General features: G+C 67.3%; 1 protein-coding gene across 1 annotated transcript; it reads right to left on the reverse strand.

The window, feature by feature from the left end:
* Positions 1-580: 580 nt before the first annotated feature.
* On the reverse strand, positions 581-1,582 carry NPBWR2 (neuropeptides B and W receptor 2). Its single transcript, XM_069496427.1, has one exon. The coding sequence runs from the start codon at positions 1,580-1,582 to the stop codon at positions 581-583; it is 1,002 nt and encodes a 333-aa protein (XP_069352528.1).
* Positions 1,583-13,418: the final 11,836 nt, after the last annotated feature.

The raw sequence follows: 13,418 nt of genomic DNA on the forward strand, positions 1-13,418 counted from the left end.
AGGGCCCCCCGTCCTGGGGCAGACCATGAGGAGGCCACAGGCCACGGTGCGGGAGCACGGGGGGAGACGGGCCTCCTGGGGAGATGAGAGCGGGTCTCGTGTCTCGTCTGGCGTGTGCAGCCTCACACCACCGCAATGCCAGCGTTGCTGCCCGAGGTGCCCACGCTTGTCACCTGCCAATCCCGTCTTGGAGGAGACCCAGGGGTCCTGCCTGTGGCCCCAGTGCTCAAGGACAAGGTCACGGCTCAGGCTCCCTCCCCCCAAGACCTCTGTGTCTGGGGCTTTCGGGTCCCGGAGAGGACGTGGGAGATGTCTGGGGGGCCGTCCGCCGCCTGGGGGCCGTCTGTCTGCCCGTCGCCCTGAGGGCGGGTGGCCCAGGATGCCGGCCGTGTGGGGACCTTCTGCCAGGACCCGAGTCCCTGCTGTGCCACCCAGGGGCTGTCCAGGGAGCAGGGGCGTGGACGGGACATGGTTGTCCTGCAGGTCTGGTGGCCGGTCTCCGAGGCTCTCTGTGTGGAGAGGACAAGACGGGGCTGGGGACAGGCAGGGTGCTCCGCGGGGGCGGGGGCGCTCGGGCCCCTCAGCACCGGAACACGGCGTGGAAATTCTTGCGGAAGCTGTCGTCCAGGAAGGCGTAGAGGAAGGGGTTGAGGCAGGAGTTGGCGTAGCTGAGGCTGGTGATGACGTACGACACGCTGATGACCAGTGGCGTCTGGGGCAGGTCCGTGGTCAGGGCCACGACGGAGGCCAGGTGGAAGGGCGTCCAGCACAGGAGGCACACGGCCAGCACCACGAGGACCAGGACGGTCACCTTGCGCCGGGCCTTGCTCAGAGCCTTGGCGCCAGAGCGGAGCCGCACGGCCCGCAGCCGGCGCAGCAGGTCGGCGTAGAGGACGCAGACAGTGCACACGGGCACCAGGAAGCCCAGGACCAGGGTGTAGACGCGGCTGGCCTTGAACCAGGCCCGCTCGGGCCGGGGGAAGCTCAGCCCGCAGCTGGGGACCCGCATCTCGTTGCTGTAGACGCCAGCGAAGGCGAAGAAGGGCAGGACCAGCACCGTCACGCCCAGCCAGACGCACAGGCTGGCCACCTTGGCCGCGCGGCAGGTGCGCCAGGGCGTGCAGCGCGACCGCACGGCGGCCAGCACCACCAGGTAGCGGTCCACGCTCATCGCGGCCAGGAAGTAGACGCTGGAGAAGATGTTGTAGTGGTCGGCGGTCAGCACCAGCTTGCAGACCAGCGCCCCGAAGGGCCAGTGCTGCAGCAGGTGCTCGGCGACGCTGGCCGGCAGCACCAGCGTGAAGAGCCCGTCGGCCACGGCCAGGTTCAGGATGAACACGTTGGTCACCGTCTTCATCTTGGGCGCCCTGAGGATCACGCAGATGACGGCCGTGTTGCTGGTCAGCCCCACGGCGCAGATGGTGGAGTACACCACGGGCAGGACCACGTACAGGGCGGGCAGTGGCTCGGGGAAGGTGGCGTTGGGCCTGGTGCCGTTGTCCTGGGAGACGTTGGCGCCCGTCTCGGCGGGGAAGGGGGCACCTCTGCCGTCGGGGGGTCCCGGGTGCCCGGTGGCCTGCATCGTGAGCTGGGGCTGCGGGCGCCTGGTGCCCCGGCAGGCCAGGGGGCCTCGGAGCCGGGCAGGGGCCGCCTCGGCCTGGATTCTGGGGAAGAAACAACCAGAAACTCCGGGATCCGGCCATGAGAATAGCAGCCACCCCGACTTCTCTGGCAAGGCTTGTGGCCACTCTGCCAGGTCAAGGGTACACGGGGTCACTCTGTCCAACGTGGCCTTGGGGCTGGAGGGAGCCTGGTGGGGCACGGGGGGGCCTCCTGCACCCTCCTCCGGGGGGCACTTGGGCAGGTCAGTTCCCCAAAGCCCCTCCCGCTGACCACACCCTCCTGGGAACAGGGGACTCGAATGTGCCCACCCACCGCGGCCCTGGCCGTCCCCAGGGCGCCGTCTAAACTAAACCAAGGTGGTCCCCGGGCAAACGCACCTCCCGACGCATCTGCAGCCCCGGACCCCAAATGCCTCCTTCCCGGTGCCCCAGAGCTCGCGCCCCCCGTGGCCCCCCGTGCCCTGCTCTTCTCTCACTGACCTGTCGGGGCTTCGTGGCCAGAAGTTGGTGGCCTTGGTGTGCTCTTGGCAGTGGCTGGAGCAGGCGGTGGCAGGGGTGTGGGGGCAGGCGTGGCCCTCACCAACACACCCGGCTGGGGTCCCCGTCTGCGCTGCCCGCCCGGGGTTGGGGGAGCTTCCAGGACCTGCCTGGCTGCCGCAGCCGCACTGGCTCCCTGGCTCCCCGGGAGGCTCCCAGCGGGTGAGGGAGGGAGGTGGGTCCCACTCGCTGACGCGGAGCCCCAGGAGGCGCCCCCCCCCCACCCTGCAGTGGCGCCTGCGATTGGCTGTCGCAGGTCTCAGCACTCACTCACCCAGGCGGACTCCCCGGTGGGGGCTGAGGGGCGTGTCCGGGGCTGTGCATGCGTGTGCCTGCGTGTCAGGAAGGCACGCCGTGCCGGGGCCTCGGGCTGTGCCCAGGTCTGCAGGCAGCGGGCACCGCGGGCGTCGGTGCCTCTGTCTGTGGGTGACGTGGCCCTGGGCACCCTCACCTGTGCACACGGGAGCCGTGTCGGGTCTCGTGTCTGACCCCGTGCGGGTGCGTGGTGTGTGCCTGGTGCGTGTGCGTGTGTGGGCCTGGGTCTGCCCGAATGGGGGTTTCTGCGGTGGGCTCGGCACCGTGTCTGAGGTGGTCTGTGTGTGCCCTTAGCTGAGCGTGGGGTCTGGGGGTCTCTTTGTCGTCAGGTGGAAGCAGAACTTGGCCACAGACAATCCCACTTCTCCTCTGTCTTTTGCTGAAAGAGGAGCGCGGACCCCCGCGAGAGGCTGCAGAGAGGCTGCTGGGGCCACCCTGGCGCCCGCCCTGAGCTGCCGCCGGCCGCGGGCGAGTCAGCTTGGGCGGTGAGAGCTGCGCTCTGCTCCGGGCTGGTCCCCACGTCCCTCCCGTCTCCCGCGTCTCTTCCTCGGCCTTTTCAGATCACCCTGAGCGGCATCTTTGGGGTGTGGACAGGGAGGCCAGGGAGGCAGCGTGCTAAGCTCCGTCTGGTGGAGGGTGGGGGGCCCGGGTGCCCCGCGTGTCTGGGGGTGCCGGGACGGGGGCACGAGTCAGTGTACGGCTGCGTGGGGGGCTCTCACAGGCACCTGGGGGGGAGGCAGACCACACGCGTGTGCTGGAGGGCCAAGCCCGGGGACTGTGCCCGGGTGTGTGAGTGCCGGGACCCCAGACGGCCGGAGCACTGGGCGAGCTCGAGCTTCGTTCTCATCGTCACTGCACGGAGGGTGTGGCAGCCGCCCCCGCCCCCCACCTCTCCCGCGGCTCAGGTCTGCACACACGTGTGCACAGGTGTGTGCCCGCACACGCAGCGGCCGTACAGACACAGGTGAAAACACTTGGGTGCATGTTGACCACTTCAGCTGCGGTAGGGGGTGGGCTCTGCCCTGCTCCCTGCCCCCGCCCGCTCCTGGGGACAGGCCACTGGGGCCAGCAGAAGGCCCCGGCTCCAGCCGCCTCTGAGCAGGTAAGCGGGCTGCTTCGCTCTTGAGAAAAGTGACAGTGATTCAGGGCCAGTTTCCCCCGGGATTCGGGATTCGGGATTCGAGGTGGATTCTCAGGGAGGCAGAAAACACAATGTATCTGCAAAACTGGGAGGGACCGTTTCTCACCCTGAGACTCAGGACGCCCACCAGGCCCTTGGGCACCTGCCACCTCTCCCGGCCAGCCAGCACTGGGCCGTCCCGGGGAGGCCCTGGCTCGGGGTTCTGTCTCCCGGACCCTCCCGTGCAGGCCGGGCCCACAGGCAGTGGCTGGGGGAGGGAGGCCCTGGGCTCAGGGCAGGTGAGAGCGTTTCCTGCGGGGGCTTCTCAGCCACCTCCCAAAGACCCCGGCCTTAGGCCCTGAGTCCTTCACCAGCTTCACAGATGTTTGCCCAGGAATGTAGCAGGGAACAGAGAGGGAAAACCGCTCTCCCTGGGCCGACCCTGCAGCGGGGAGGCAGACGGGGGATGGAGAATGAGGCCAGGGTGTCTAGAGGGAGGGGCTGGGGAGAAACAGCAGGGAGGCTGGCAGGGGAGGCCGGGCAACTGGGGGAGGCCAGGGCCTCAGGCCAGAGGTCGGGGGCAGAAGGGGCTGAGCAAGCCGGGGCAGGAGCCATTGCAGGGCCCCGCCCTGGGGAGTTGTGGGGGGCAGGGAGGTCGGAGGTCAGGATGGCAGGACAAACCCTGTAGGCAGCACCGTGACCAAGGCCTTCGGGAGGGGTTGGCAGAGCCGCTGGGGCGCGGCACCCCCTGCTCTAAGGCTGTGCCTGCCCTGCCCGTGTGTCCCCACCCTGCGTGGCGCGTGTGGGCGGCAGGGCCCGGCTCGGGGAACTGTGTGCACGGCTTCCATCGTGACTTGCACACGCTAACAGGAAGGAGGCCCGGCTGGGTCTCGGGGCTGGGGTGGGTTGAGTCAATTACCGAGGCGCTTGCTCCGCTCGCTGCTTCCTCCCCCACAACCCCCCCCCCATCGATCCAGGCAGAGGAGGGCGGCCCCAAGGGGCAATCTTCCCGGCCCTGGCTGTGCTCCTCCTTGCCCCAGCAACCAGGACGCCCTGTGCCGGGGCCTCCAGGCCCTCCCACCTCCACCTGCGGCTCAATCCCAGGGGGCTTTGCTGAGGAGGCGTCACTGAGCCTGTCTCTGGGTGGTCTCGGTGCACACGACCTGGTGCTCAGCGTGGCTGGAGAGTCCCCTGTGGGTAGGAGAGGGCCGAGGGGTCTCGCCGGTCCCCAGGCTGGAGGCAGCTGTGGTCACGTGATCACAGGCAGAGTGGGGGTGATCCCAGTGGGAGGGGTAGTGGGCGCTCAGCGCTCGTGGACATGCATGAGGGTGGGCAGGAGGCCATGTGCCCTGTGGTGCCCCCACCGGTGCCCGCCGGGGACCACGAGCCCAGTCCCTCTCGGGCTGTGTGTTCTTGCAAATGATCCCCGGACAGCAGGGCTGACTCGCGCCTCAGTCCCAGGGCTTTCGACTCCGTCCCTGGCTCCTGCCGAGTCGCTGGGACTGAGACAGGAACGCCGGGCCTCGAGATGGCCCTGCAGGCCGGAGGGCCTTGTCCTTCTGCAGGGCCCGGCTGGCTTCTGGGGCTGTGGGGAGTGGGCGTCAGCCCTGGGTGCTGCAGGGGCCGGGACTGTCGCCCTCGGGCCAGGCTCTCCCTCCGTGGGCAACTGAGGCAGTGTGGCAGGTTGGAGGAGAGGGGGCTGGGCTGAGGCAGGTCCCGTCTTCCGGATCCCCCAGTTTGGGGCTCCCAGGCAGGGGGGACAGAGCCAGGCTGGCAGCTGGGAGGGCCAGAATGAGGGGCTCCCAGTGGTGAGGGAGCCTGTGGCCCGGCCCGTTTCCTTCGCCTTCTACCTGCCTGGCGCCGACCCGGAGCTCAGAGGAGGGAGCTGGCCTGGTCAGTGCGCGTGTCCTGCGCACGGCACACACACATGCACAGACACACGCCTGCACACAGACCCCAGCACACACACATGCACAGACACACGCCTGCACACAGACCCCAGCACACACACATGCACAGACACACGCCTGCACACAGACCCCAGCACACACACATGCACAGACACACGCCTGCACACAGACCCCAGCACACACACATGCACAGACACACGCCTGCACACAGACCCCAGCACACGCACATGCCCAGACACACGCCTGCACACAGACCCCAGCACACACACATGCCCAGACACACGCCTGCACACAGACCCCAGCACACACACATGCCCAGACACACGCCTGCACACAGACCCCAGCACACGCACATGCACAGACACACGCCTGCACACAGACCCCAGCACACGCACATGCACAGACACACGCCTGCACACAGACCCCAGCACACGCACATGCACAGACACACGCCTGCACACAGACCCCAGCACACGCACACATGCCCCCCCCGGCACAGTCACATACGTGCACCCCACATTCGCACGAGCGTGTCCAGATCAATCCTGGGCCGTGCGTTGCCGTGTCCTGCTGACGCTGTAGCGTGTGGATGGCGGGGTAGGGTCTCCCGGCCGCTCGCGGAGAGGCTGGGCGGGGGCAGGTGGCTGGAGAGGGACCGGTGGGGGGGCTTCGGCGAGGAGGAGGAGGAGGAGGAGGAGGAGGAGGAGGAGGAGGAGGAGGAAGAGCAGCAGCTGCTCAGCGCAGGGGTGGGGCCCCGTGGCCACATGTTCACTGTCCCACATGCGTTTCCTGTCCCGTGTTCGTGGCACCTCACCCACATGTGCCGTGTTCACATGCCCCATCCCATTCGCTCCTGCCGGGCTGACACGGTCCACACACATTCACACACGTGACGTGTCGCTGCCGTTCCCCGCCCCGGCTCGGGCCTGCACGCGCTGGCTGCACGTGTTCCTGCATGCGTGTCTCACGGACGTGCTCTGAGCTCTCTCCCTAGGTCCGGAGCCTGAGGGGCGCCTCTTGCCTGGGGGGCCTGTGCCCGGGGCCCCCTGCTGGAGGAGCCTGGAAGAGGCTCTGGGTGGGCGGTGAGGGGGGCCGGCGGCTGGGGGGGCTCCGTCTGCTGCCCTCGTGCTCTCTGTGGCCCCTGCGTCCGGCGAGCAGGTCGTGGTCGGGGGGGGGGGGGCCGAGGGGCGTCGGTGCAGCTTCAGGGACCTGCAGGACCCGGTCCTGGCCGGTCCGAGGCTGCACCTGGGGGCGGGGGCGGCACCCACCCTCTGGGCCTGTTGTGCCATCTCCCTCTGGATCTCCGAACTCTGCACGGTGGGGAATTCGCCCTGATCCAGGACGGGGGCGGAGGCAGCCTCAGCCCTGGGGACCCGCTCGGGCCTCCTGCTGGTGGGGCTGCGCTGGCGTCACTTTCGCTCCGTTGCTGCTGTGCACCAATGGTCTGGGAAGCGACATCGCTGGGCCCCACTGAGCGCCAGGGCCTAGGCTCAGTGCTGGGAGCCCGGACTGGGCCGGACCTGGGGCTGGGGCGGACCTCTGTCCAGGGTCATGGAAGGGCCCCTCTTGCGACCGTCCTGGCAGTGGTCAGGAGAGGGGGCTGAGGCCGACCCCGGGCCCCGGTGAGGACTGCAGCTCTGCCCAGCCTGGAACCGCTGGCCAGGCGGCGGCGGGAGCTACTTCCAGAGTCTGGGGTGGGGGCTTTTGTCTGAGGGGCTGAGCTGGGCAGAGATGTGAGTCGGGGCTCAGGTCTGGGAAGCAAAGGAGACTCTACGGTCAGAAGGGGCTTCCGTTTCCCCATTCGTCCTGGCCCTTGTGGCCACAGGCCCTGCAGGTCACACACATCTGTCCTTCCTGCCCAGCCCTCTGTGGAGTCCTGGACTGGGGCCTGGGTCCCCTCTGTCCCCATCCCCGTGTGCTCGGCAGGTGTGGCAGGACAGACTGCTTGGGCCCCTCCCCCAGGGCCCTGGACGGCTTCCTCCCTCCACCCCCAGGGGTGGCAGGTGGTGGGAGAGGAAGAACTGGAAGAAGCGGGTTTTCAAAGGTCTTGAGGTTGCCACGGCAACCGAATCCCTGCTGGGGCTGGGCAGCTGTATCCAAGTGGGTGCGATGTCCCCATGTTGGAGCTGGTGTGCGTGTTGGGGCTGGTGTGCGTGTTGGGGCTGGGTGTGCGTGTTGGGGCTGGGTGTGCGTGTTGGGGCTGGTGTGCGTGTTGGGGCTGGTGTGCGTGTTGGGGCTGGTGTGCGTGTTGGGGCTGGGTGTGCGTGTTGGAGCTGGTGTGCGTGTTGGGGCTGGTGTGCGTGTTGGGGCTGGGTGTGCGTGTTGGGGCTGGGTGTGCGTGTTGGGGCTGGTGTGCGTGTTGGGGCTGGGTGTGCGTGTTGGGGCTGGTGTGCGTGTTGGGGCTGGTGTGCGTGTTGGGGCTGGGTGTGCGTGTTGGGGCTGGTGTGAGTGTTGGGGCTGGGTGTGCGTGTTGGGGCTGGGTGTGCGTGTTGGGGCTGGTGTGCGTGTTGGGGCTGGGTGTGCGTGTTGGGGCAGGTGTGCGTGTTGGAGCTGGGTGTGCGTGTTGGGGCTGGGTGTGCGTGTTGGGGCCGGTGTGCGTGTTGGGGCCGGTGTGCGTGTTGGGGCTGGGTGTGCGTGTTGGGGCTGGTGTGCGTGTTGGGGCTGGGTGTGCGTGTTGGGGCTGGTGTGCGTGTTGGGGCTGGTGTGCGTGTTGGGGCTGGGTGTGCGTGTTGGGGCTGGTGTGCGTGTTGGGGCTGGTGTGCGTGTTGGGGCTGGGTGTGCGTGTTGGGGCTGGTGTGCGTGTTGGGGCTGGTGTGCGTGTTGGGGCTGGGTGTGCGTGGTGGGGCTGGTGTGCGTGTTGGGGCTGGGTGTGCGTGTTGGGGCTGGGTGTGCGTGTTGGGGCTGGGTGTGCGTGTTGGGGCTGGTGTGCCAGCTGGCACGAGGGCGACTCTGCCAAGGCCAGGCCCCACCGCCACGCGTGGGCAAGTCAGGGCCTTGCTCTCCTGCAGCCACGGCGACCGTGTCAGGATGCTGTGAGCACCTGGTGTCGGTGGTGCCCCCTCGAGAGCCCTGCCCTGGTGACCCCGTGACCTCCCACCTCCCCTCTGTGGGAGGAGGATGACCCAGCGTCGGGACATGTCTGGACTGTCCAGGTTTCCGCACGGGGTGTCCCACCTCCCAGGAAACCTCTTGGTCCTGGACAGCCGTGTCATTGGGGTCACCGGGGGACACGAGAGGGTGTCCCCGGGGGAGGCTGTGGGGGCGTGAGAGCATCCTGATGGGGGAGGGGCCCTGCCCCCAGCATGGCAGGCTGGCTCCTGTGCGCCCGTTTGCCAGTTGCTGAGACCCAAGCACCCCTGTCCATCTCCAGTTCTGGACGCTTCTGTGTGTCAGTTGCTGACAGCTGAAAGCACGTCTGTGTGTGTTTGTCTCCGCAGTGGCCCGGGAGGCAGCAGGGCTGTTGCCCCGTTTTGCGATGGGAACGAGGCTCTGATGAGGGGTCTCCGTGTCACGCGTTTGCCGACCCGAGGGCCACAGGGCACTAAGGTGCCGCCACCCTGGGCTCCCTGGAAACTCAGAGCCGAGGCTCCTCCGGGGGCTCTGGCGCGTGACGCGTGCGGGAGCCACCCCGCCCGGAGACCTGAGACCCGCTGCTCGTCACCGTGGACACCGTGGACACTCGAGACGCTGGAGGCAGAGCTGGGACGCGGCCCCTGTCCCCTGCCTGCCCATCTGGGTGAGCCCGGGCTGCCGCCTGTGACCCGGCCCGACATGGCTCCGCCACACAAGCCGTGCTCACCGCATGCAGCCCGGGCTCTGTTGGGGCACAGTCTGGGCAGACAGCCCCGCGGACCTGCGCTCTGCACCAGGGTCAGGCATGGGGGCCACCGTGGCCTCCACTGTCCCCTCCGGGAGGCAGACCAGGGGTGCAGGTCTGGAGCTGGCTCTGTCCCTCCTGTGTGACCCAGGCCAGGTACCCAAACTCTCTGAGCCTCCGTGTCACCATCTGTCAAACTGGGGTCACAGTTCTCCTGCCTCCGAGTGAGGAGAGGATCAGGCTGAGGTCACGCGGCCCCAGGCTTGCACGCGCTGGGCCGACGTGTGTTGTCCCAGGAGCCCCAACTGCCCACACTGCTCGGGACTTGGCCTGGTGTTTCAGCCTTGGGCCTGGGCAGCTCACGTGGGCACCTGAAGGGAACACTGACCTCAAGTCAGCGGAGTGGGACAGGAGGCTGGCAAGGGGCAGGCTGCAGCAGGGAGGACTTCCTGGAGGTGGTGTGTGTGTGTGTGTGTGTGTGTGTGTATGTGATTCTCAGCTTGTGCAGGGAACCCGCAGATCAGGAGACCAGGCCCTGGCCTCAGGCCTGCGGCTGGTGCAGGGAAGCACTTTGCAGACTGGCTCTCCCAGGAGGCCTCCCGGACCAGCCCTGCCCAACCCCAGAGGGAGAGGGCCGGGTCCCCTCGTTCCTGGCAGAGCCGGGTCCTGTGTGACACGGCCCGATGCTGACCCCCAGTGGCCAGTTCTGAGCATGCTGCAGGGACAGTGGGGTGGGAGCCTGGGGCCCGGCACCTTCCTAGAGCCTGGCCTGGGCGCACCCAAGGGAGGCCCCCGCGCTGAGCCCCAGGCCCGGCCGTGCGTCCAGCACCGTCTGCGTGCGGGCACGGCGGGCAGATGCTGAGGGTGCAGAGCTCTGTGGTTTGGACGTTTGTCCCTCCACAGCTCACGCGGAAACGTCACCCCAGGGTGGACGTGGGGACAGGCGGGGCCCTTAGGGAGAGCCTGGGTCCCCAGGGCTCTGCCCAGGAGTGGGTCCACCCATTCACGGCTCATGGGTTTCGGGGCTGGGGGCTTCCACGCAGAGGAGGGACCCGGGCCAGCACGTTCACACGTCGGCCTCCCACCTGCTCCGCCCTTTGCCGCCTCGGATGCCACAGGGTCCCCGTGGCAGGAGGCTGTCACCACATGCGGCCCCTCAGCCTTGGACTTCCCAGCCTCCAGACTGTAGGACATAAATTCCATTTCTCATAAATTACCCAGTTTCAGGTATTCTGTCATGAGCAACAGAACACAGACTAAGACGAGGGACAAGTCCGACCCTGCCCCCAAGGGGCCCATTCTGCTGCCGGGAGACCCAACCACACAGCCGTGACCTTGGTCACACTGGAGACTCATTTGGTGGCGGCCTCAGCCTTGGGGGGTTGGGCAGGCTCCTGGAGCGGCATCTTTGGGGCGAGTGGGGCGTGCCCGGGCGGGGCGGGGGGGAGCGAGGCTGGCGGGAGCCCCGCGTGTCGGGTGGCTGAGTCGGGGACGGGGAGGCCAGCGGGCAGGTGGGCTGGGCCTCTGTCTGCCGGCAGCGGGGCCACAGAGGGTGTAAGGTGGAGGAGTGACAGGGCCACGTTTATGCTTCGGAGCAATCGTTCTGGCCACCGGGTGGAGGGTGGCTGGAAGGACTGAGGCCGGAAGCAGGTGACCAGCAAGGGCGGCAGCCACGGAGACCCCAGCCTGCCCTGAGAGGAGGGCCTGGCGGGCAGGGCCCGGGCCGTGGGGGCAGCATGCCCCGGAGGGCGTTCCGGATGCCGGCGTCTGTGGGGACAGAGACGGTCAGGCTGAGGTTGGGGTCCGAGGGCTGGGATCACACGTCTGCCAGTGTTAGCTGGGTGGTCTCAGGCAAGCTACTTCCGCCCTCTGACCTTCCGCTTTACGCCTGCGGTGGGGAGAGCCGCGCCTGCCGTGGCCAGGGGACGAGCTGCGGCTGGGCGGAGCCTTGGAATCCGGAAACGCCATCCGCTCACCCCCCACCCCGCCATCTCAGGCTGCCTCGCACCGTGGCCTCTCTGGGCCTTGGTTCATTCCTGATGCCATCTCCCCACCCCGCAGGCCCCGACGATGTCACTCTAGTTCTGGGCAGTGGGGCCCAGAGAGCGTCAGACGGGTCACACCTGCCCAGGTGTGCTCACCTGTCGTGCGTCTTAGTGGGAGCTGAGATTAGCACTTGGGGATGTTTGCTGCAGACTGAAGCCAAAGGAGCAGCAGCTTCTTGGGAAGATGATTCTGTCCTTTTGGATGTCAGAGCTCCAGCGCTGTGGGCGCCAGACAGACACCCTCCTCGCACACGTCGCCAGGTGGAGACCGGAGACCCCCGAGTGCCTGGGTGGGTGGGCTTGGGGGGCAGAACCCAGGCTGAGGAACAGGAGCCCAGGAAAGAACTGGAGAAGGAACAGCCAGAGGGGTAGGAGGGGACCCAGAGGCCCCGAGGACTGTGGCCCTGTGGAGAGAGGGGCCCCGGCTCCGGGAGGGACGAGGGACGCAGAGCAGCCCAGACGTGCGGTGGGGTGCGGGCGGAGTGACATGTGGCTCGGGGACTCCGGGGAGGGCTCTGCCTCCAGCTGCCAGAAACAGGGAGGTAAAGCGCAGATTTGGTGACAGCCGTCCTGCGAGCTGGTTCCCGGGGGACAGCGTCACTGACGTCACAGCTGGCCTGAATTGAGTGAGTTTTATAGCCAGAAGGCAGTACGATGACCACAGAATTCAAGGCAGCAATTTGTAAAAGAACCGAGTCACTTCTCCATAACAAATCAAACTCAGGGTGAGTGTGTGCACAATTTCAACAGCAGGCGAATGTTCTCGTGGTGAAAGTTAAGGCTGTGTCAGAACCTGGCAAGCTAATCTTACGCAGCGTGTTTTTGCCTGTGGACTGTTTACACCCACGGTTCCCATCGCGGATGGTGCTAGAATCACCTGGGCGCCCACCGCCCTCCCCGGCTTCGCGGTTCCTGGTCTGGGCTGGGGCCTGGCATTGGTATTCGAAGCCCTCCCAGGTGTTTTTAACCCGCGGCAGAGATGGGCTCGTGTTGTGTTTCAGACTCGCCCGGAGCCCTGAGGTTTGGACGCCGCGCGGCTCCCCTCCCAGGACCCTCGGCCCTCGGGGGCAGCAAGTCCTCGGGGAAGACCTGGGACCTCCTCCTCCGACAAAGGTACCAAAGTTCTTACCCCGTTTCAGGCCATTCTCTGATGCCTGGCTCATTCTAGCCTCCCTGACGCGGACTTTTGCGGTTTTGTATCGGATCACGTTGCTAACCCAAGGCAATTGTAATTGCTCCATTTGTTCCACTGCTCCCAAATCTCCACGTATTTTCTAGTGAATGATCATCCGTCTGTGAGGCCGTGTTAAGCCTGACGCCACAGGCGTGCCGTGGAGACCGCGTGCCGTGGAGACCGCGTGCTCCAGGCCAGGCTGCAGGGCTCGAGTCTGGCTCGCCGCAGCCCTGGGAAGCCCGGTCCCCCTCGCGCCCCGTCTGTGAGGGGCGGTGACAGTGCCTGCCCACGGCGGGCGAGAGACCCTGAGCACGTCCCGTCCCCGAGTGCCGCGTCGGTGGCTGGAGAGGGCAGGGGCAGAGGGGCGGCCTGGGGTCAGCCGCACCCTCCCCTCCTCCGGATCGAGAACCTTCCGGACCTCCGGCCACTTCCCGCGGCCCCCACTGCCCGGCCGTGCGGAGGGGCTGTGACGGCCCCCCTGCCACTGGGTCCAAAGGCTCGAGCGGTGCGTGGTGGGCTTCAAGGGTCCTGTCAACACGGCCACAGAGTGGGGTTGAGCTGCCCTCAAGGACCCCACACAGTTTCAGGGACTGTCCCCTCCTACCCCACAGGGACACGTTCTGGGGTGAGATCATCAGCAGTCTCGTTATGCGGCAGAAGCAGGAAGGGGTGGAGCTGGAGAAGGGCCTGGGTTTGCGGTTGACCTCCGTGCCTCAGTTTCCCCTTCTGGCCCTAGCATGGACGTGCTCCTCGTTGTGGTCAAGTTCCTGGGAAACAGGTTCTGAGATGGGATCTTGAGTGCGGGAAGGTCACGGAGTCTCCGGGACCGAGTGGTGACACGGTGTCCCGGAGCCGCTGCAGGGCCGTGTTGAGCCGTG

This window comes from Eulemur rufifrons, chromosome 20 (genome assembly GCF_041146395.1).
Source record: "Eulemur rufifrons isolate Redbay chromosome 20, OSU_ERuf_1, whole genome shotgun sequence".
In the NCBI taxonomy this organism is placed as follows: domain Eukaryota; kingdom Metazoa; phylum Chordata; class Mammalia; order Primates; family Lemuridae; genus Eulemur; species Eulemur rufifrons.

Bases quoted from the DNA above. Each gene is read 5' to 3' on its own strand.
- NPBWR2 (XM_069496427.1), bottom strand. From the start codon at position 1,582: ATGCAGGCCACCGGGCACCCGGGACCCCCCGACGGCAGAGGTGCCCCC.